At 34.6% G+C, this 23,639-nt stretch overlaps 4 protein-coding genes across 5 annotated transcripts; 2 read left to right on the top strand and 2 right to left on the bottom strand.

The window, feature by feature from the left end:
* The first annotated feature begins 3,394 nt into the window (after positions 1–3,394).
* LOC109013516 (nuclear transcription factor Y subunit A-10-like) lies at positions 3,395–8,311 on the top strand. The gene is made up of 6 exons (XM_018995631.2): positions 3,395–3,844; positions 4,448–4,770; positions 5,662–5,771; positions 5,872–5,940; positions 6,704–6,844; positions 7,344–8,311. Exons 2-6 carry the CDS (start codon positions 4,524–4,526, stop codon positions 7,746–7,748), a joined length of 972 nt encoding a protein of 323 aa, XP_018851176.2. The 5' UTR covers positions 3,395–3,844; positions 4,448–4,523; the 3' UTR covers positions 7,749–8,311.
* Positions 8,312–10,404: 2,093 nt separating this feature from the next.
* On the top strand, positions 10,405–13,430 carry LOC109013517 (33 kDa ribonucleoprotein, chloroplastic). 2 transcript variants are annotated; one of them, XM_018995634.2, is made up of 5 exons: positions 10,405–10,887; positions 11,011–11,112; positions 12,025–12,333; positions 12,434–12,611; positions 12,726–13,430. In XM_018995634.2, the coding sequence occupies exons 1-4, from the start codon at positions 10,450–10,452 to the stop codon at positions 12,563–12,565; spliced, it is 981 nt and encodes a 326-aa protein (XP_018851179.1). In that variant the 5' UTR covers positions 10,405–10,449; the 3' UTR covers positions 12,566–12,611; positions 12,726–13,430. The 2 variants fall into 2 exon arrangements, with proteins under 2 accessions (XP_018851179.1, XP_018851178.1); XM_018995633.2 differs by having other exon boundaries at positions 12,434–13,430.
* Positions 13,431–14,602: 1,172 nt separating this feature from the next.
* Positions 14,603–19,606, bottom strand: LOC109013518 (putative deoxyribonuclease TATDN1). The gene is made up of 12 exons (XM_018995637.2): positions 19,573–19,606; positions 19,420–19,440; positions 19,191–19,291; positions 18,331–18,388; positions 18,180–18,223; positions 17,973–18,053; positions 17,485–17,555; positions 17,236–17,346; positions 16,952–17,034; positions 16,189–16,405; positions 15,360–15,443; positions 14,603–15,115 (listed from the first exon to the last, which is right to left on the bottom strand). The coding sequence occupies exons 1-12, from the start codon at positions 19,592–19,594 to the stop codon at positions 15,034–15,036; spliced, it is 975 nt and encodes a 324-aa protein (XP_018851182.2). The 5' UTR covers positions 19,595–19,606; the 3' UTR covers positions 14,603–15,033.
* Positions 19,607–20,408: 802 nt separating this feature from the next.
* On the bottom strand, positions 20,409–22,184 carry LOC109013519 (syntaxin-121-like). Its single transcript, XM_018995638.2, has 2 exons — positions 21,411–22,184; positions 20,409–20,886 (listed from the first exon to the last, which is right to left on the bottom strand). Exons 1-2 carry the CDS (start codon positions 21,961–21,963, stop codon positions 20,525–20,527), a joined length of 915 nt encoding a protein of 304 aa, XP_018851183.1. The 5' UTR covers positions 21,964–22,184; the 3' UTR covers positions 20,409–20,524.
* Between the last annotated feature and the right edge of the window lie 1,455 nt (positions 22,185–23,639).

Raw genomic sequence — 23,639 nt, forward strand, 5'->3', positions numbered from 1 at the left:
TCTGCGACGACACCATCAAAGTGGCGTGTAGCTCAATAGTAGTTCTATTAATACTGCGTGGTTATCTAACCTTGCTTTTATCCTTTGTGGGCAGTAGATGTTCCCATGTCAACGAATCAAGGGTTCTGCTTATTTCTCGCTATGTTTTATACAAGTTCTCAAGTCTAAAACGTGGCCGAGCGATGTCAGGCTAATCTGTCCTGTCAATCACTTCATCCATTTCCCTGATAGGCACCTTACTTCAAGCGTGGTCCTACATGGTGACCCTAAGGCCGGGTATTGGGTTGAGGTCTAGTGGGTTTTGTGAAATAGGAAAATTTTCCTTATACAGTGATTTTGTGAAAAAGTGTACTCGATTTTAAAAAGTGTAAAACAATCTATTCTTTATTAATAAAATCTATTTTTTTTATAAATAACTTGCACGGACTTTACCGGAGCTTATATCTAATATTACTTTAAATAATTTTCTTTCAACTAAATATTAATGTACAAAACTGTTATAATAGTGATACAACTCTTATTAGAGTCATTTTACTTGTAAGTAAGAATACATGAGTACTTTCTACACCACTGATATAATATTATTTGATTTAAGAAAATATATAAATTTAAATATTTCTCATAAATCAAATCCAACCCTATTATTAAAAGTGTGCGATCGAGAATATGCTCTTTGAAATAATTTATCTTCATTAAATTTATTAATAAAAAATCTATCCGTGTGGAAAGTACAAGGGAAGCCACTATATATATATACATCATGTATATATACAACTGGCCGGCGCAAGTGTTCCTTTGGTAATCTTATTGTGCAAGTTCATGATTAGCTGTGTTAATTAGTGCACATCTCAGTGTGATTAATAACGATAATGATTCTAAAGTACTCAAACAGTTTTTACAAAATATATATATATATAGATATATATAAAGTAATGTTAAATGTAGTGATAGAGTGTGTAAATGTCGTTCAGTCGTTTTGAATAAGAGTTGAGTCTATTATTAAAAAAATATTATTTTTTCATGTAGATCTCGTATTTATTTTTTTTTTTCAAAGTGATTGTATGTGTGGTACTTATTCATTCACGATTATAATTATCATTTCTCATATATATATATATATATATATATATAATATATGCATATATCCCAAGATCTTTTCTATTTGGAATGAATGATTGATTGATTATCAAAAATTCCAAGGGGTTAATGCTTGACTTTATAATGTACTTCTGCTAGCTATTACAGATCGATGAAAGTTACAGAATCTCCTTTGTGTTTACTGTTCGTTTGGGGTGTTTAGTAGTACTTCAAATTAATTAGGGAAAGTACCCATCAAAACATGCAATCAGTCAGTGACAGGATTGATTATTTCTGGACACTATTAATTCGGTTGATCAAGCAAAAGTAATATCTAATTCTCAGCAAAATTGATCCTCCTCCTAACTTATATGGCTCTATATAGGCTTCTGTAATTATATATGATCCAAACTTTTCTCTGATCTTTTGAATACTGGGCAATGACAATTCATGTGAGTTTATGCTAGTGCTCTTGTACTTACTGCCTTTTTCACTTGATCCAAAGTAATAAATCTTAATTCTCCTAGTTGAGCCGGTTTGGATATTTCAAATATTTCAATATATCTATTCATTTGTGTTAAAATATTTTATTAAATTTTGTAAAATTAAAGAGAAAAAATTGAATAAAAATATTATAAAATTAAAAATTATTTGAATATAATTTTTTAATATAATTTTTATTTTGAAGTTTGAAAAAATAGAATTATTTTTTGGATAATGATACATTTACACGTCTTAATTCACTATTGTTTTACTAAACTATGTTTTTTTTTTTGCTCTTTGAATTTAGATTAAAAATATCAAAACATAACATTCTTGCATAATTTAGAAAAAAATAAATTCAATAAACCAATGTAATCGTGTAATTTAATTAAAAATAAATACAATGTTATAAAAATTGACATTTTTTACTCTTTAAGTCAATTTTTATAAAATTAAATTTATTTTTAATTAATTTACAAGATTACGTTGGCTGATTGTATTTTTTTTTTTTAGATTATGCAAGAAATTTTTAATCCAGGTTCAAATAGTTTAAACAAAAAATCATGAGTAATAAATGAGATGTAAGAGTATCATTACTCTCATCTTTTAGGAAAATGATTTACATACAATATTTTTCACAACACTTTACACAAATATGTTTTAAATTAGGGATATTTTTATAAAACATCTGATAAAAGTAACATTATTTTACAAAAACACTCTCATTTTATAATATTGTTGTGTAATATGTTATGCAATGTATTGTATATATATCATTACTCTATTTATGTTTTGTTTCGTATTTTGTAAAATTTGTAATTATTAGATAATGATTAGATGAAATTTTGAAATTAAAAGTGTTTTGTTTTCTAATTTGAGAATGAAATATCTAAAAATATATGATAGAATAATGCAACTCAGCCCCATCATCTTGCCCCTCAAAGTTACTACTAGTGCAATTGTACTTTTTTTTTTATTTTTTTCAAACATTTTAGAACATCTTTAAATATTTTTAAAAAATATATAAATTCATTAACAGTTACTTATTTAACCATTAAGTAAAGATAAAAATAACAAAAAATAAAATATTCAAGCGGCCAAATTGAAGGTCAAAATGATGGGATTATTTAGCATCTTTCTATCTGATAATACTTTAGAAAAGTTTGGTTAAGTTTGAATGTTAATGTGATCTTAAATGATTTCTAAATAATAATAATAAAAATAATGAATAATTTATGAATAATAATAAAATGTTTATAAATAATAATTTTAATTATTTTACTTATCAAACATAGCCTTAGTGACCCTGGAAAGTTCAAAGTCAACCTAGAAACTAGAAAGTACCAGAAGCCTAATAAAATTCTTACGCACCGAAAAACAGAAGTTTAAAAAGTAAAAAAGAGGGTGAAAATTAATAACACTGTCATTCCAATACATTGAACGAGTTAAGAGCAATGCCAACACAGAATGAAGATGATGCACAAGTACTAGTTTGAGTTAGCAACCCAAGAAACAATCTACAGGGCCTCGGATAATCAGACCACTGAACATCTCCAAAAAGTAATTGTAAGACATTACTTCTGTATATCTAGTCGACTTCGTTACGAAAAAAAAAGTGCAGAACTGTTGGTAAGATTTTAAATAATTTTCTGTTTTAAATATTTTACATAATTCTGACAAGATAGGTAAGAGATATGAATTTACTCTATATACATGAGTGTCTAGTGTTGAAATATATATATACTGTTCATAAACTTTATTTAATAAAGATTGCATACTGTGTTTATTTCTTGTCGAGGAGTAAAAAGTGATCGAGATAAAGAGTTATCTAGAAAGCCGACGTCCAGAGATTGCAGGCGGGTTATAGAAGAATTCGCACCGCTGGTACACTATTCCAAAAAATATGGAAATAATGAGCTCCAAAGAGGGACCACCGGATAGAGAGTGAAAGATGAATTGAATATTTTAATGATTAAGAGAAAAGCCAGGAGTGCCTGTGCCTGTGCCTGCGCCTGCGCCTGTGAGACGGAGAGAGAGGAGAAATGTATTTTATATGTATGGCACACGATGATACAAAGGAAGTTGCATGAAAGCTTAAGCTAATTGGCCGAGGGCGTGTTGTTCTATTACACTGGTGTACGCATTTATCGGCCGTCTCTGTGTGCGCCTCTCTCTCTTTCTCTCGTCTCGATCGCTTGAAATCGTACAGACATGGCTCCTGCCAAATGGGGTTTCTGTGCTTGAGGGGGTGATTCAAAGCTGCTGCTTTCTACTGAGTGAGCTGGTAGAGACAGCGCTCTCTTTCTTGTCTTCTACTCTTCGAGTTTATTTCCTAGCTAAATCATATCGTTTCCGGGTCTTTACCAGAATATCCGGCTCATAACTTTGTACCTCCACTTTCTCTATCCCTTCTATCATTCACTGTGGCGTGTGGCCGGTGATGACGCGACGTTTGTGTGCTTTCTGGGTTCTATTTTCTTTCTTGTTTATCTATCTAATTTTTGTTCTCTTATCAGCTGGTTTTTGTGAAAGTTTTTTCTTTTTCCTTGTTTTTTTCCCTTGAATTCGGTCGATGTTTGCGGAAAGTTCGAGGCTTTTTTTCTTTAATACTGATCATCATCATATTCTTCTGGCTTCGAATTGATATAGGGATATTTCCAACAATTTTTCATCAGTTTTTTCTTTTTATTAAAAAAAATCTGCCGTTTTGGTCCTCTCTTCGCTGATGTTCGTGTGGATTGTCACGGGTTTGCATTATGGTGTTACTGATTTATTGAAGATCTTTGGTGTGCGTCTAGGATAAAGCTTATGTTCATGATTTTCATATTATGTTGAACTTGTATTTAACAAGGCTAGCTGGGAATTTCGTTTACGACTTGAATTGCAGGGACTGGATTGTTCATTCTGAATACCGATAATCTCAGAATTCAGAAACCTTCTTCTGACCATTTTGGAGAGTCCAGATGGCTACTCGGACGATGTATTTCAAAGAACGTGAAGGGATCGTCCACAATCCTATGGGGCAGCTTTCAGCGCCTTGGTGGAGCACCCTCTCTTCTCAATCGATTTATGGGAAATCATGTGGCCAATTGAAGCCTTTGTCCATGGAACACCCCAGTGGTGGAGACCAACTGATTGCCAACAAAGCTGCTGGGCGGGGTACCGAACAAGCCGCACGAGGGAGTAGAACTCAGTTCACTATCTTTCCTGGTATTTATGCTTTAGGTTCCGCCATTTTTATACTATCTTGTTTCTTAGATTAAGTTTGTTATTTCTATTATAATAGAAGCTTACAACTATAAAATAGATAATTCTGTTGCATTCTTCATCATCATTTTCTGCTTCACTGTTATCACCAAGAATAGTAGTCACTGCTTGCCATCACTAAGATAGCCATCTCTTTATTGATTGACATTCTAGAATGAAAATGATATCCTTCTGGAACGAGATGGCTGTACCTTGAGAGCTACTAGAATCAAAGAGAGTAATAAGAATATTAGCACTGCATACTTTAGGCTGCTCATGGAAACTGATTCTTTGTTTGGGTATAAGGTAGCAAAGCTTTTGTTGAAGAGAGTTTGTGGTCCAATCAAAATGTTGATCCTTTCGTGATTAGCAGGAATTAAATAAACAGATATAAATGAGTGATTATGGTTCTTGCTTCCCAAAATGGAACTACTGCTTACTAAAAAAAGACATTTTAAGAGAATTTTAAATGAGTATTGAAGGGAAGTTTTGGGATTGCAGTGTCCAACCACCTTCTTTAATATAAGGAAAGTAGTATCCATGCATCGGATAACGGCTGTCCTGTTACTTCAGTTATTGATGGATTCTCTAATATTTTGTAAAGGAAGACCTGCTTTTTTGTGATTGATAATGAATGTTATCTCGAATACCAACATGCTAACAAAGTCTCCATGGTTTAATAGACTGTTGGTTGGTGACACATGTTGACTATTGATCGTGATGGAAAGCACTACAGAAAAGTTTTCATGCCCAGTTTCATGAACATAAGTTTAACTTCATATAATATGCAATTCTTTTGTATATTGGGTTCTGTAAATTGACTCTGATTAACCAGCCAAGTATTTTCTCATACAGATAATTGCAGAAATTCAGGGGATGGGGAAAAACCTCAGGCAGCTATTTCTCTCCAATCAGCTCTGCCGGAATATCAAGGTCGTTTTGAGCTAGGATTTGGTCAGCATATGGTAAACTTTTCCTTGGCACTTATATAATCTAATATTCTAAGTTAGTTGTTTGTTTCCGATTGCTAATTGTTTGCTAATTTTGTTTGAACTAAAACTGTAGATCTATGCAAAGTATCCTTATGTGGACCAATGTTATGGAGTCTTCCCAAGTTGTGGACCTCAGATTTCGGTTTGTCTCCCTTCATTTCTACTGGCTAATCAATTATTCATATTTAGAGTTCTTGCATTTAGACCATTCTTGAGAATCAATTTTTTTCTTGATTTTAATTGTGATTATTTGAAGAATTATAGTCTGTGCTCAGTCCACAACTGAGGGTTATTAATAATATCACGGGATACCTCCTCCCTTTCTTAAAAAAAAGTCTGTGCTCAGTACTAAAAGGAGTGGCCTGAGAAATAGTATCTCTTTAATCTGGTTATGTATCGCATTTTTTGTGCTATCAACAGCTCTGTGTGTCCGATCAGTGCTCACTGCATCCCATTTGTCTAAAACAATTATGTTATCCATGGCCAGAAAGTTGCATTAAGGGTTTGGTACGTGACTTCATTGGAAAGCGAAAGAGGAAAAAGTCTAATTAAATAAGAAAGATCAAGAAGCAATTTATAGCCCTATTATGAGACTTCTATGTATTCATTCGACTATGTTTGGTAGTGGGAGCCCTCATGTACCCAGTGTACCTGGATACTGTAGGAAATAAAAGATATACATATTATTTGCAGCAGAGTTCTTCAGTTTGAGCATTGTATTACACTTCAACACTACTTTGGAAGTTTTCTGACTTCGGCTATTAATATATTTTTCTTGATGAGTACCAATCATAATATATTATTGAACTTTCAAAATTTATGCTATATATCATTGATGAATCCGCTACAACTGCAAATACAGTAGTATTTACTGACGCATTTCCCAATCCCTTCGCAAATGTTAGGGCCGTGTTATGCTGCCTTTGAACATGTCAACTGATGATGGACCTATATATGTTAATGCTAAGCAGTACCATGGGATTATCAGGCGCCGGCAGTCCCGTGCAAAGGCAGTACTGGAGAATAAGTTGACAAGAGTTCGTAAGGTATGATACCTTGGATTGTGATCTCATTCTTTTACTTCTATTTGTAGGAAACACTCTTATAATGATTGATGCAAAGGTTAAAAGCGTAGGATTGGTCAGAAATAGTCTAGTTTTGAATCTGCTAGTCCATGCCCACTTTACATGCCTATTGGTGATTGTCATTTTTCAAGAAAGTTCAATTGCAGTACAGTGATAGTTTTTCCAGTTTCAGGATTTAGTACTTAATGAGACATTTGCTCATCCATAATGTGATTGATGCAAAGTTAAAAGAGTAGGTTTGTCAGAAATAGTCTATTTTTCAAGGCCCTAGTCCATGCCCGCTTTGCATGCCGATTGGTGATTGCCTTTTTTCATAAAAGTTCAATTGCAGTTAGTGGTAGTTTTTCCAGTTTCGGGATTTAGTACGTAATGAGCCAAATTTGCTCATCCATCCTTACATAGAATGTGATAAGCACAAACCTTCAAGCTGTAATTCTTAGTTTCTGTATTTGTTTGACAGCCATATATGCATGAATCACGCCATCTCCATGCTATGCGCCGACCAAGGGGATGTGGTGGTCGTTTCTTGAACACAAAGAATTCGAACAAAGGAATGAGTGGAACTAAAGTGAATAAAGCTGGCGATGGACTAATTTCTCAGCCCACTGGTTCTGCGAGTTCTGAAGTCCTTCAGTCTGATAGCGGTGGTGCCTTAAACTCATCAAGGGATGCAAACAGAAGTGTTTCAAATATTTCTGTGTCTGAGGTGACTAGTATGTTCTCTAGGAGAGATCTCGATCACTTTCCAATCAATCATCTCATTCCTTCTGTCCACTCTCTGTCGGACATGATAAGTGGTGCACGTGGCATTGTTATGCCCAGTAAGTGGGTTGCAGCACCGAACTGCTGCAACCTCAAAGTCTGACAGCAAGTGATCAAGTGGAGTTGGTGCTAATTGCACCAATCTCCATCCTTGCTGCAACCAGATGGAGAAGCTTTATTGCAATGACTAGTTCTTGCAACAGGCTTTGGTTGAGAGGATTGTCCCGACCCCCATGTGGTTGTTATCATGGCAACTCATCCTTGGCTCATCTGCATTGAGGTTTTCTTTCAACCATTCCTTGCAGCCTTTCTGGCTTAAGGTGGTTAGAGATCCTTAATGTAAATGTATTGTAGGTTAAATGGAGTAGGTGATAAATAAGTCTGTTTCACTAATTGAATCAGAGCATCAAAGTCTGGATAGGTATTGAAGTGTGATGTTTAAGTTTAATATCTAGTACGTCTATGTCTGACTTTTGGTTTGATGTATTGTAGAACTGTGTGATTGTGTTGTTATCTTATGCCACCTTGCTTTAGTCAAGAACATGGTATTCGTGTTGTCATCCATATTTGAAGCACAATAATGCATTATGCTATTCTCGATCTGTAGTTTTGAGAAACGCTATCTAAAGATGCAAAGAATTAATTAGTTGGACATCTTTTACCCAATTGATTGGTTGAACGTCTGCTTCTGAATTGGGTGTGGAGAATTATGTTGTGATTGATCACTGGACACAGTAGAGAGGAGACCCAGTTTTTCTCTCATTCACAACTTCTAGGAATGGTCAGGTCCTCTTTGGATACAGAAACACTCTCAATCTATCTCATCTCATTATTATAATTTTATTAAATTTCTTTATAAAATATCAAATTTAAAAAATAATAATAATATTTTATTCAATTTATCTAAAATTATCTCATTTTATCTCACTATTTAAATGAGTTCTGATTGTTTCATTCTTCAAAGAGACAACCCTTTTACTTCTTGATGAATTATCCGAGTGCCAGATCGTGCCGTACACCAGATAGATGTCAAACATCGATTTTTCTATAGGAAAAAACAAACCCAAATCATATTCTTCAAATGTTGGAAAGAAATCTATTTTAAGCCTAGCTTTCATTTAGTATTTAAAAACACCCACAAAGAAAAAGAAAGCTTATCCATTAGGCATTATCTTTCTTTTGGTAAAGAACAAAAATATCTAGGTGTCCATTATCCACCTAAACAAAATATTGAATGAGACATAGAAAGTCATGTGCTTTGACTGGTGCCTGACAGAATGTAAGTGGATGATTAGAAGGATGGTCAGTTATTTGTTCATAAACAGCAGTTTTTTAGAAACTGGGATTAGGTACCATGCATTCCAGGATTAGGGGAAAGGAAAATGATAAATTATTACTAAATAACAATTTATATACAATTATGTAATAAAATAATATTTAATTTTGACTTTTATTTTTTATTTAAATGTATTTAAATATAATAAAAAATATTATTATATTTAAAATTATCTATAAATTATAAATAGATTGTTAGCCTATCACTGTCCAGATAAAAATATGAACTTGGCTTGCTGGATTTGATGCGGTGCTGCTGCTTCAAAGGGTTGACATCTGTAATTCTGACACCACCTTGATCCCAATCGTACGGACCCCAAAAATAAAATATATTATTATTCTCAATCATAAATATGGATAAAACATGTTTTAACTAATTAACTAATACAAATGATTGCCATAAAACACTCATTGTCAAGGATGACAAAATTAGCATTTTTATTTGAATCGAATAATATAATTTAAGAGAAATGAGTTTAAGCGTCACATAATATTTTTTTAAAAAACTAAGATTTATTATTAAAAAATTAATTTTTTTAAATAAATTCTATATATTTTTTTTATTTCATAATTTAATTATTTAAGTGATGAAATATGACATTAGTAGTTGACAAAATCTTAACTCTTAAGTAGCATTATTACTGGTGGAAAGAAAAAAACAACTACTTAGAGCATTAGTAATAGAATCAATAAAATTATATTTTGGTCAAAATTTAATTAGATTGTATAAAAACTCATTATAGTTGACTCAACAAATTTAGCATTATTACTGGTGGAAAGAAAAAAACAACTACTTAGAGCATTAGTAATAGAATTAATAAAATTATATTTTGGTCAAAATTTAATTAGATTGTATAAAAACTCATTATAGTTGACTCAACAAATTTACAGTATTTTTAACTTTAATCATTTTTCACTAGTCAAATCTGTTGAATCTAAGTTGCTGGCCAAATCTTATTTTGGCATAAAAAATTTCTTTTCTCTTGTGCTATTCGTTTCACGAGAGCTCACAACTTCAGAAAATTCTTCATCTCAAAAACACGAAACACTCAAATTGCACTTAACAACAGAAGGCGGACAATCTCCATCAATCATCATTTTAATGACGTGGCTTCACCTTGATGGAATGCTTCAAGTTCTAATTTTATAATATTATTATTAGTTGATGCCAAAAAAATTTTTAAATCTAATATTAATGTTAAAAAATTAATATATATTTTTTTAATAACGAATAAATATTTAAATTATAATTAGAATTAAAATAAATAAAAATGTTAAAATTAATATTTTGATATAATAATGATAGATTTTTATTTAATATTATTGAAAAATAATTAGTTAAATTTATAAAAATAAATTCTTTTACTGAGCATGATCAATCAAATCTTTAATGGATAAGATTCATAAAATCTATTTGAAGATGCACCTATCCATCTTGACGATTTGTTTCACCATTCTGTTTCGACCAAATGTCGGCCTCATCCATCTCCATGGCTGCAACAACCATAGCTTCCTCCTCAATCTGCTGTAACAAACCGTCCAATCTCTCCTTCCCCACCTCTCTCACCCTCATCCCTACCCGCGTACCATCAAAACCTAGACCCACAAAGCCTCTCAACCTCAAGGCCCACCTCCACAATTTCTCTCCTTTCGCTCTCATTTCTCTTTCGCGCTTTCCCCTCGCTTCGACCGCATTCGACAGTTTCGAGACTGAAAAAGATAGCCAAAGCACAGAACAAGAAGACCCAGAAGTAGAATCGAGTGAAAATCAAGCTGTAGAGGATGAGCCAAATGTACTGGGGTCTAGCGAAGAAGGGAGGCTCTATGTGGGTAACTTGCCGTATTCTATGACTTCAGCGCAATTGACCGAGGTTTTTGAGGAGGCTGGCCGTGTGGTTTCTGTGGAGGTTTGTAATTTTCCGTTCCTTAATTATTGTTTCACTTACAATTCTTGTATGTCGAATATATTACAATCATTATTTTCTTCAATGTGAGTGTAGAGTTTTTTGTGGTTGTGTTGTTTCCGTTAGGTTGTTTATGACAGAATTACCGATAGGAGCAGAGGTTTTGCTTTTGTTTCCATGGGGAGTGTTGAAGAAGCTAAAGAAGCAATTCGGATGTTTGATGGCTCTGTAAGTAACATTTTTTTGACATCCGTTCATAAAGTTCCTAAATTGATGTACATTTTTCTTTACCTTAACTGTTAATCTGATGACTTTATGTTGAAGCTACTCTGATATTTTTCTTTGCCGCTTGCAAGCATTATTAATATATAAATATATATATATATATATATATATATATGTATATGTATTTATGCATGTATATTTTTTGAAAGACGGACGCCATTATGGTATTGAAACCACTCACTCCTGGTAACTTTCAAGACACCTTGGTGTTTTCAAACCCAAAAACCAAGGCATGTCCGATCTTCGTGGTCAGAGTGAACACCCAACTGCTTGAGTAAATAAGCATCCAACTGGTTTGGTCCCTATAATAGCCTGCACCATTTCGTGCAAGCATTACTTGATTCTATAGTAAGGGTGTTAAGTTGTTGAATCTATTATGATTTTTCCCATGAAATTGAGTTGTAATTATGTTCTGGTATCAAGTCTTCTGTGTTACCACTGGCTCTTGCATTGGGGTCATGGAAAATTTGTCACTACTTTCTCATTGCCATGCATTGCTAATGGAAGGATGCAGAGTTGAACAAGTTCTATCTCTGTCATTAAATTATTGGTTCAATATATAGTGTGTTCTGCTTTTGCTCCAATATTGAGTCTATTCCCAATCTAACTATGTTCTTGATGGACTACAGCATATAGAGTAAGTTTTGTTACTCTATTTGCTTAAAGCAACCTGAATTAGATGGTTATGTTTTAAAAAAAAAAGGTTTCCTTACAAAATACCTTATCGATATCTAAATTTAAGATAGCAACCCTAATACATAAAACAAACAAAGCTTTGATGTCACTGTAGCTGCAAGTTTTGGTGGTTTTGACTCTTAGTTTCTGCCACTTAAAAATGGTAATGGTGGTTGACAGCAAGTCGGAGGCCGGACTGTTAAGGTGAACTTCCCAGAAGTGCCAAGAGGAGGTGAAAGAGAAGTGATGGGGCCGAAGGTAAGGAACAGCTCCAGGGACTTTATAGAAAGCCCTCACAAGATCTATGCTGGAAACCTTGGTTGGGGCGTTACTTCCCAGGGTCTTAGAGATGCTTTTGCAGATCAGCAAGGCATATTGAGTGCGAAAGTCATCTATGAGAGAAACTCAGGAAGATCTCGTGGTTTTGGGTTTGTCTCTTTTGAAACTGCCGAAGATGCAGAATCTGCTTTGAATGCCATGAATGGAGTGGTAATAAAAACCTGGTGATTGAGTTTCACATACTTGAAAGTCAGAATCTTTCTTATGATATCCTGTTCCATAACGTGTTTATATGTGAATATGCAATTAGGAGGTTGAAGGTCGGCCTCTACGATTAAATTCAGCTGCAGAAAGATCTTCTTCTGCTTCTCCACCGGCAGAGAAAAGAGATGCAGATGACATTCTTAACGGCAACGAATTACTTTCTAGCATCAGCAGCTGATTGGGGTGGCTTTGACGAGTCGTGCTACCCATAAGCCTCACACCATGTATATCTATTTAAAAACATGTCATTTTACATTTGTATCATATTTTACTAACAAATATGTCTGGAATTATTTTCATCACGTAAGTAAAAGAGTAAAATGATATTTTTTAAATAGGTATGCAGGGTGGAAGGCTTATGTCTAGAATTTTCGGCTTTGATACACTTTTGGAACGTATTCCCAGTTTTGCAAAAGGAGTGCAGCCCGTCTACTTCTATAACACTCCTTGCAGTCCTTTTTGGCAACGAATTACTTTCTAGCATCAGCAGCTGATTGGGGTGGTTTTGATGAGCCGTGCTATCCATAAGTCTCACACCTTGCATATTCATTTAAAAACATGTCATTTTACCTTTATATCTTATTTTACTTACAAATATATCTGGAATCATTTTCATTACGTGGGTAAAAGAATAAAATGATATTTTTTAAATAAGTGTGCAAGGTGTGAAGCTTATGTCTAGAATTTTTCGGCTTTGATACAATTTTGGAACATATCCCCAGTTTTGCAAAAGGAGTGCAGCCCGTTACTTCTATAACACTCCTTGCAGCCCTTTTTGGCATATGGGAATTAAGATCGGAGAAGAAAAAGCGGATGGCATCAATAGTAAGATTATCTCTGGGAAGGAGAGTGTGGTATAAGCGTTTAGATATGAAGGCTCTCTCAGCTAGATACCATTCCTACCTCATCCTGATCCATGAAGGCACCAAATTGTACCTGAGTTATTCACAACTGTTGTACCTTATTTTAAAGGTGAAATGGTTGAATGATGTAATAACCCTCATTGCTTACCAAAATAAAGAAAAAAGTGCTAAATTATCTCACTGCAAACCTTTGGCGATTCAACAGGTGGTAACTCGTTCACATCGCTAGCTAACGACCTTTCCAAGAGGAGAAAACCTTTCTCTGCATTGATCATAATAAACAAATCATAGATCTTGCGATATCGTGTGTTCTCAAGAATTTGGTTTTATTGTAGTTCCGATGGATAGCCAAGGATACAGCATTCCAACTTAGATGATAAAGGTTTATAATGAAAAATAATAAAATAGTTTTATGAATGATGTACTTACAACTTTTCTTACATTTTTACTTATAAGATTGATTTTATTAGTTTTCTTTTAAATTTAAATTTTGAATTTTATAATCATTAGCATATCAATAGCTGACACGTGGATAATTAAGTTTTTAATAAGTTTTTCTTAAATACACTTGAGGGTTTGGGGTTGCTGTATGAGCCTTAAAAAGTATTTAAATAATCTTAAAAACTCTCTAATAAAAAAAATTAGATTATTTGAGTGTTACATATTAAAACACTTCTAATCTCAAATAAGCTAAAAAGTACATTTGGAAAAATAACATTTCCTCCAACGTCTTTTTCTAGATAATGCGGAACGTAATTCAATTTTAAAAAGACTGTCAATGGAGGAAATACTCATATAATTTTTAGATAATTACAACTTTCAAACTTTCAAAGATATGATCATAATCTTTAAAAATTTAAATAATCATAATTTTTACATTAGAAAACATTTTTTTAATTTATTTCCTTTCAAACGTAATATGTTTAAAAAGATTTTAAACATATAGTTGTCAAATAATAATAAAAAATTTAATAATAAAACTTATTACTTAAGTTATAGACTATAAATTCTTAAATTATAAATTATATTTTCCATCACAATTCCAAACATGTTCTTAGCATTTCTCTATAAAAAATTTAGCATGAATATCATTATTTTTCTCAAACAAGATGTGGCAGATTTGGGCCGTACTCGAGCTAGATTCGGATTTATTATACTCCTCGGTCCACGTCAATGCACGTGAAGCCTAGATGCACTAATGTCCTCCGATAGAGGGGGTGGGGGATTTTTATTGCATGAATCTCCATATATGATATAAGTATGTGGTCAAGTCTGTGTTTTGAATAAACTCTGATCTCGAATCCGCATTTGGGTGTTCCGTCTTCCATGGTACACATCAGATGCACGATAAATAGTTCGAAAACTCAGGTTCATAGTCAGATTCTTCATCCACAGGAACAACCACCATGTCACAGTTGCAGTATGATGACGTACACTGATGGAGATAACAACATGAAAACTTGGGTCCAGCACAGATGTCTGGTTACCAGGAACAATCGCCATGAATCATGATCCCTTTGCATTGTGATCAATACAAATGGAGAATATGGCATCTAATCTCTGGAACAATTAGTTAGACCCTGGAAAGATTGAAAACCCCATTTCCGAAACTCGGGATAGTTGGCAATCAACTACATATGTAGATGTAACTCTCATGGGGGCTCCCTATCCAAGATTGTTTTTTTTTTTTTTTTTCTTATGCGAAATGCTTTGTCAGCAAAGTGGAAGAATGTAGGAACCAAACAGTCTTTCTCAAGAAGATTTATGGCTATAGCAAAGTCCCCTAAGAAGTTGGTTCATCAGAGTCATGACCACCAGCAAGGAGCGCATCTGCTGCAGAATCCAAGTCATGAGGAAAGAAAACCCTGCACAGCAAGATAATCTCATAAAGCAAAACAGTGAATGTCTGTGATGGTGAACGAAATAAACCTCTTAACATTAGTTACTATAAACATTAGTTACTTCAGTTATGATGGAGACAAATGACATTCGCAGCACAGAAAATTATTGTCCAATGATACAACAAATATTTCCAGCAAAGATGGCATCATTTCTAAACAGTAAGCAGTCCAATTATTCTACATCCATGATCTATATCAACAAAATTACCTGCATGTGTTGTGGTACAAGGTCCTGCTCAGCTGATCTATATCACAGACACCTTTGCAACCAGCCACCACCTCCAGAACTTGCCTACAAAATATGGCCATATTGTCTCAAGAAACAAGTAAAAATTTAAGAGCATAATCTAAAATCAGAGAAAGATGTAACAGGTGGACTTAATAGCCGTCAAAAAATTATCATAGTTGACACTTTCCAAGTTAAGATTGCTTGTCCAAGTCTCACGTTCTAGAAGATCAAACAAATAAAAAATAGTAGCAGAAAATAAGAATTTCCCGAGTCCAAAGAGCAAGATTGTCTTAAAAAAGACATCAGATATGCACCATAGAAGAATATGGTCATGTTGTATCTCAAGGGTGATCATCTCTGGATGGCAATCTTTATACAGCAATAAACAGAGATGTACAGCCAGACATAGTTCACGTGCTACACTACGTAGCTCTGAATGTCTGTTGTAGTGTTTTATTATTAAAACTAGATGGGTGGAATGCACACATTACCCTATTTCATCGTCCCATGTAACAGAGGATAGTCACCTATTGTGGGTATTGGGAGTTTTAAAAAAATTGGGGAAACATCTGGATACATTTGCATTAGTTGAACTTACTATTCATCATTTTTCACTTCTTATTTCCCTATAGGAACGAAGCATTAATGTTCATCAGTAACCCCCCTTTTCTTCTTTTCATTAATATCATTTATTAACCATAAATGACATCTGTCCATTGAGATTTTCGATCAGATGTATTACATCTTCATCTGAAAGGAACAACATTAAAAAAGTTATATAATACAGCAGTAGAAAAAAAATACTGACCGAACTAGACAAGGTTCATTGCGGCCTTTAACAATGCACTCCTGATCATACTTCTCTTTTTTCTTGGAGGGCCAGATGGATTTCACAAAACTAATCCCAGCATGAGTGTTCTTGATTTCACAATATGGAGAATCTGTCTCAATCATCATCTTCTCCACAGGAATGCCCTTCACCACATCAAGATTATCTTTCGTCTTCATAGAGCAACCATTTACTCCTGTTTAGATCCAAAAAATGTGTAATAGTCATGACATGGACCACCCCCAAGGCATAAGAAGCAAATTTGATCTCCATCAATTGTGTAAGCAACACACTAAAAGATAGGTTCAGAAAAAGGATATCCTCTCACTAGCAAAACACTAAAGACGAGTTCATGTCAAGTATCATTTTTTTTTGGGGGGGGGGGGTGGTATAAACTCTTAGAGCTATCCACGGCATCAAGGCATAGCTAACACAATCCCTTCGAATGGGAATAGCTAATCCTCATCCAAGGGAAATAGCTATTCCTAAAAGTTTGACAATTTGCTCTAATGAAAATGCAGCCAAACAAATGACAACACTTCTTTTCATTGCTGTATTCATTTCACATGCCAAACTAGCAGTTAGCAACTTAGCATGGTCTCCAGAGAAGATAAAGCCCGTAGATGGGATCGATCAACTACATAATTTGAACTGAGATTTTTATGAATGTTACAAAAAAAATTTCGGTAGAATGTTTAAAAGGAAGTAGATAACATAGAACTGGTGACATATAAACTTTCACCTATATAAATATTATTGAATGTAAGAAGCTTATCACGATCTTCTGCACTATCAGTAAATGAATGGACAACTCCAGCACTGAACCTGTGAAACAAGCAGAAGAAAACACGATCAATTATCCACTCCAGCATGGAAAAATGCCATCACACAAAATCCGACTGCAAAAACTTGGAAGTTTCTACAGTTATAATGGTGGAAAAGGAATAGTATAACAAGCTAAAACTCACGAAAACCTTAAACCAGAAAATTTCAATTAGGCACATAAATGTGGTTTAGAAATTGCACCTGTCCTTATTTCTCTCGACAATTTCACAGAAGTCTTCAGCAGCTGCACGCATATGAAGAAACATGGGCAGCTTTGTTGTATATGACAATTCAAACTGCTTCTCAAAATACCTAGCTTCCACAAAGTAGCCAAATTATGCAAAGTACCAAATCATTTGAATGAAATTAAGATAGGAGGGGTGAGAAAAACAAACACAGAATAGAAGGAATATATTGAAAATAATTAATTTACTCAGTGCTACCACTTACTTCTTTTGAATCTCTGCTGGGCAAAAGTGAAGCCTGTCGTAGTCCAATCCACATTCACCAATTGCAACCACCTTATGTATGGTATTAGAGCACAACTTAATGACTGATATTTTGAACCTAAGAGATGTGGCCAGAATGTTCATCTACCTAATGGTATCAGGCTAAGAAAAAATTGTGCTTTACCATGTTGGAATTCTTAAAAACTAAAACCTAAACTTTCAAATTCTACATAGATCTGCAACCATTTTAGATGCCATTTCACATCTAAATAAGTTACAATTAAATCAAATTTGCATTTTTTTTTTTTTTTTGATAAGTAAATCAAATTTGCACGCTTATATCCATATATCGACAAAACATGTTCAACAAAGTGCTTCATAAAGCAGATGCTGAGGCAGCAAACGAGATCAATCATTTCACGTCTAAATATACATACTCTCTGCAGATGTTCTATGCTTCAAATGCCTGATCAATACAATAATGCATACCTTTCCCTTCTCAATTCCCTCTTTGGCCAATGTCAAAAGAGCCTGAAAATGTTTTTCAGGATCTCCACTCTCTTCAAACTCCTGAAAAAAGCACAGGATACTCATAATCACAAACACCTTACAAACAAGCTACACTATTAAATTCACAATCAACAGGCCTAAGAAAAATAATTGATGAAGACATAACTTTAAGGAACAAGAAGCAACCTTGCATCTTGTTGGGTGCACACCGACTGTACAGAAAAGCCTCCCTGTGGGGAAAAAATGAACTATCAAAGTGGTGAAAACCCCAAGGCAGAAGACATATACAGATTGTTCATAATCAAGGACAAGAAGTTGAGGCATATGTTCAACAAACCATCTGTTTCGGCGATCGCAAGAGCTTCTTTTGATTCTTCGAGTGACCCACCAGTTACCTGCACCACAACCCTATTCAGAATCACATAGCTATGGCACAGCCAAATCAACCAAATTGAACACTACTATACTCTACTGCAATACATAACTCTCTAATTTCTTATCTAATTTTCTGCATTCACAAACAGGGAAAAAATAATCAAGAAAAGAAAAGAAAAAGGAAAAAATGAAACCCAAAGTTAACATTCCAATTTTTCCTCAGCTGGACTACATTAAGGTAAAAAGTCAAAATTCAATCACTTGGTTCTTAATAATTCTTTGGAACCACGATTATTGAAGCAAACTGACATTAAACAATCTAAGAAGTCAAAAATTACATCATTTTGTTATGATCCTGATGGTTAAAAGTTTAATCAAATTAGTATCCAACAGTTCTAAGACTTTTGGATCTTTAACAATTGGTATCAGAGAAGAGACTACGTCACGAGTTCAAGTAATGGAGGAGGCGACCTATAGGCTGGATTAAAATGTCTGGGTACTATGTATGGGCATAATGTTAAGTCATTGAATATTAATAGATGAGTGAAGCCGACAAAAGAGAAAAGGCTACCACCAAGTTAGTGTTGATAGAGTGGGCCGCCGTGAACATTGGATTTGGAAGCGCGGTGGAATATTATAATCCTGATGGGTAAAAATTTAACCAAATTAGTATTAAGAGTCTTAGGACTTTTGGATCAATGGTTGGGTCTTCAACACATTTCGGCTCTTAAAAATTTATACTTATAACCAACCGAATTACCGAAAAATTAAAGCGAAACCGTTTAATAAACAATTGAAAAAAGAGTATCTCATAAGACTTACGATGACTCGGTCCACGCCGGCACTCCAAGCCCTACTCAAAACCGCAGCTATATCCGGTAGGTGGCATTGCTTGCCATTGTAGATCCCTTTGAACATGCCATCTGTATTGCGAAATGTTGTGTGGCATTCCGAATTGAGTTGGATAAAAACAAAGAAATGGATTTTTCTAAAGAAAGCCAGAAATTTGGAAAAACAGGACGAGTAGTGTCTGATGAAATGCCTGACTGACCTGTGAAGTTGACGGCTATGTCTGCTTTTTAATTAGAGTGAGACAAAGTAAAATCACAAATCAGAGAGAACAGGCAATGGTTAGTTGAGGCGTAGTTATAGAGCCATTCATAGTACAGAAATTTGAAGAGAGAGAGAGAGAGGAGTTGCTTGCCTATCATGCGCACTGTCGCCATGGCTAGCTCGGAAATTCGGAATGAAAGAGTAACAGATTCTAAATAAAATAAAATCCCTTTTTGGTTTTCTGGGTCGAAAGCCCAACAGTTCGTTGAAGATATAAATGGGCTTGAGGTAGGCCCACCTAACACTGCTCCTAGCCCTTGGTTCTTAGCCGTCGGCTTCCGACCTTTCTGCAGCCCACTTCTGTTATTTCTCTTGTAGGTCATTGAATCTGTAAGTTGGTGTGAATGCAGCTTCTCTATCATTGAAACAGAGGAACTGACATGACAACAGTACGAAGAGTATGCTTATTGGGAAAGAGGTATCATTATCTCACGTAAGAGAGATTGATACGGATTTACTTTTTTTTCTCAATTCATCCCCCCGGAACGGTATTGATACAATTAAGTTGAAAATGTATGTGAAATGCCTTCCACAATGGTTAAAACAACCTCAGCAAATCGTATTACAATTGTCAGGGATTATGTGCGGAACTACAGTGTTCAACTATTGTTCGGATCATGTACGGATCAAGAATGCAGTGTCACTGAAAAGGTCAAGCAAGGGCACCCCTTCCTCGTTAGATTTTAGATTATTCTATGTCTGTATGTCAAATTCTTTGTTTAATGTTTATTTGTTGTTAATTGTTGATGTTTCTCCATGTTGTTTCATGAGCTTTAGGACAGCTTTGGTCCTGATGCATGATAAATATAGCTTCAGGTACAAACATGCGACTTCAAATGCTTCAACACGAAGTAGCTCATGCTGACTATTACGAATCACTTCCTTCAAACGCTTGAACACAAAAATAAAGGAGAGGGAACCTACAACTTTCAAAAGCTTCTCATTTATTTTTCCTACTTAATTTGGGTTTGAATATATAAAATGATGAGCTACAGCAGCAGCAGAGCCGTATAGACATTCGCAAGGCGATTCTTCCAAGAGTGTTATTTTTTCCATGGCTTGACCGTAAAGAGCACCACAAACAAGACAATCAACAGCAAAAGTATAATGGCAAAACAGGTCCATTTTCGGGTGTTCTTCTGGTGCTTCCTGGCAGTCTGCAATTCCCGGGTTCCGCCCCTCACGAACGAATTGGCTCTGGCCACATGGCTCTCGATGTTGTCCAATTGCTCACCTTGTGCCTGGACCAACACCGCCATGTCCAAGAACACCTGGTGCAGCTCCTTGAGATTCTTCTCCATCTCCCTCACAGCATCATGCCTCTCTTGTATCTCATGTATTGTGTCCAAAACTCTTCCTCTCCCTTGCTCTTGAATCGCTTTTTGCAAGAATGTCTCACTCTCACCTGTATGGATTCATCCTTGTGTTATTTCTCTCGAATTTCGCTAATTTATATACGAATATCAGGATTTAACTTATAAACAACATCTCTAAGAAAAATGTTCTGATTTTTCTCCCGAATCATTCCTATTAATCAAAGAAATTCACCAAATTCACCAAACTATCATGACAAGAATTATACGTACAAAATACTTATTTAAAAAAATATATATCAGAGAAAGAAGGAAGACGTTAAGATCTTGAAAGTGTGTAATTACGATTTATTACAAAAGTTTAAATCGATGAAAGAGCTCAATTTTATTATTTATTTTATATTTTAATTTTTTTTTTTTTACATGTGAGCTAAATTCATTGAGATCAATGAGTAGGTCTAATAAGTTAAAAAATTTAATTAAGATAGAAAGAGTATAGAGTCGGATTCAAATTCAAGGCTTCTATTATGTATAATTATTATTTAATTTAAAATTTTAAAATAATAAAAAATGTATATTTTATTATTTATTTTATATTATGACAATAAGTTCACACCTGTAGAAATGAGTAGGTCAACGGTTTTGTCGTCTGGGTTTTGACCGGTGACGGTGAAGTATCTCCGTTGTACGGTCTCCCTGTACTCGGAGGAGATTTGCTGCCTCAAAGTGTTGAAGCTCTCCATAGAGTCCTTGAGCTTCTTCCTGAGGCCGTTCACCACGGAGGTCCTGGTCCGTTCGGAGGAGGAACCGGGTCCGCAGCCGGGGAGGCAGCGGTTGGCAGCGTTGGAGCGGTCGAGGGCCTCGAGCTTGCCCTTGATGAGCTTGGCCTTCTTAAGGGCGAGAGAGACATCGGCGTCCATGCGGGATCGGAGGTCCTTGACGGCTTTGGCGTTATGAAGGGTCTGGCTATGCTCGTGGGAGCTGCGGAGTGTCTGGTTGAGGCGATCGAGCTCCTTGAGCTCGTCCTTGACGGACTCGACGTCCTCGAAGAACTTGTCCAGGTTAACGCCGGTGGAAGGCGAAGTGGCCATCTCGATGACGTGGTGAGCCGGCGATGCTGTTTCGTCGCTTCTGAAGTGAGAGAAGGATCCGGAGAAGAGATTGTTCATCTTGTTGGATCGTTTCGCTTGTAATTAAAAAGACAGAAAATTGAAGAAGTTTATGATATTATCGCTTTACAGATCATGTGATAATAAGCAAAAATCGAAAACAGAGGGCATTAATAACTTTCAGGAGGAAAGGAGGGTGGGGGACTGGTCAAACGGGGTCTGCCGGTTTTGAGAGAGAGAGAGAGAAAGTTCTGTAGAAGTCAAATCGGGAGGGAGAGGAAGTCGTTGGGTGCCAAATGTCATGGGGGTGCCAAATGTCTTTTATCTCCAACGGCTATTTATATTTGGGTTTTGCTAGATACAAGCGAGTTCGCGCACCATATCGCGTACCGATAAATTTTTTTTATTTAAAAAAAATTAAAAAAAATTTTTGAAAAAAGAAGAAAATCTCCTATATTATAAAAATTATTTTCATCTTTAATTCACATCATTTCATTAAATATATGTATTATATATTAATATTGGTGCACGAATTGGTGCACAAACTTACTTGCAATAAGATTTTTCCTTTATATTTCTCTCTTGGAAGGGTCCCCCCAAACCAAAACCCTTCTTTCTTTCAAGTAAATAGACAACAAATCTAAGTTTTCGTTTGGATTGAAAAATGAGATTAAATGAATTGAAATAATTTATAAATAATAATAAAACTTATAAATAATAGTGAGATCTCAACTCTCATCTCTCAATTTAAATTAATTTTAATTATTTTAATTAAAATTGAGTGAGATTACCAATTGAGAATCTAACTTCTCACTTTGGAGGCAGTAAATTAGGTCCATTTAACAAAATACAATTAAGGTTTTAAATTTTCTTTTCTCAACTAAGAAAGCTACATTAATAAAACACTATAAAGTGCAGAGTCACTGAGTCCTGGGTTTTATTCTCTCTTTCTTTGTTCTTTTCATCGGTTCCAGATGCTACACCATTTAATATGCCTGGGGTAGGCTGGTTTGAATGTAGGAGGTATCAAATCATTTTAACAGATCGTATTCGTGTTGTGTCAAAATATGTATATTACACAATATAGATCAATTCTAACCCGATCCGTTAAATTTATCATATCAAAATTTTAAACTCTAACACAACTCATTAATATAACGGGTTGTATTGTATCAACCCATTTTGACTCATTTATGTAAATAGATTGAACAGATCCGAAATTAATCCGTTTGATCTAGTTAAATTTAAATAATTTTATATAAATGTTAAAATCACAATATCTATAAAAAAAAAATATAAAACTAATTACAAGTCCAACATTACAATCTTAACAATAAAAATATCGAAATTAAAATCTCAACAATTTTATTTTTAAATATAAAAGGTATAATTTTAATTTTAACTTTTATAATGGGTCAAAACGGGTTGACCCGTTAAGCAATCGTATCTTAATAGATCAATCCGTTTTGACCCGAACCCGTTAAAGCTAAATCCTAACATGCTTTTATCATGTCTTGTTCATGTTGAATTAACATATTACTACCCCTATTTGAATGCCTTTGTCGCTACCTGAAACACTTGGTACAAGTTTGAATGTTCGTTCAAAACTTGCAAAGATGTAGTCTTGCGGTCGTCATAAGCAAAAACTGGTCAATTTTGACGAAGCACATGCCTCGTAGGTTATACGTTAAGATGCATTTGCACAGGTAACAAATATGCAGAGGAAAATGATCAAA

This window comes from Juglans regia, chromosome 4 (genome assembly GCF_001411555.2).
Source record: "Juglans regia cultivar Chandler chromosome 4, Walnut 2.0, whole genome shotgun sequence".
NCBI lineage: Eukaryota > Viridiplantae > Streptophyta > Magnoliopsida > Fagales > Juglandaceae > Juglans > Juglans regia.

Bases quoted from the DNA above. Each gene is read 5' to 3' on its own strand.
- LOC109013518 (XM_018995637.2), bottom strand. From the start codon at position 19,594: ATGGCGACAGTGCGCATGATAG. The intron at 19,441-19,572 runs GCAAGCAACTCC...ATTAAAAAGCAG, and splicing joins GGCGACAGTGCGCATGATAG to ACATAGCCGTCAACTTCACA. The intron at 16,406-16,951 runs GTGAAAGTTTAT...GGATCTAAACAG, and splicing joins ATTCAATAATATTTATATAG to GAGTAAATGGTTGCTCTATG.
- LOC109013516 (XM_018995631.2), top strand. From the start codon at position 4,524: ATGGCTACTCGGACGATGTATTTCAAAGAACGTGAAGGGATCGTCCAC. The intron at 4,771-5,661 runs GTATTTATGCTT...TTTCTCATACAG, and splicing joins TCAGTTCACTATCTTTCCTG to ATAATTGCAGAAATTCAGGG. The intron at 6,845-7,343 runs GTATGATACCTT...TTTGTTTGACAG, and splicing joins AGTTGACAAGAGTTCGTAAG to CCATATATGCATGAATCACG.
- LOC109013519 (XM_018995638.2), bottom strand. From the start codon at position 21,963: ATGAACAATCTCTTCTCCGGATCCTTCTCTCACTTCAGAAGCGACGAA. The intron at 20,887-21,410 runs GTGTGAACTTAT...GAATCCATACAG, and splicing joins TGACCTACTCATTTCTACAG to GTGAGAGTGAGACATTCTTG.
- LOC109013517 (XM_018995633.2), top strand. From the start codon at position 10,450: ATGTCGGCCTCATCCATCTCCATGGCTGCAACAACCATAGCTTCCTCC. The intron at 11,113-12,024 runs GTAAGTAACATT...GGTGGTTGACAG, and splicing joins TTCGGATGTTTGATGGCTCT to CAAGTCGGAGGCCGGACTGT. The intron at 12,334-12,433 runs GTAATAAAAACC...ATATGCAATTAG, and splicing joins TGAATGCCATGAATGGAGTG to GAGGTTGAAGGTCGGCCTCT.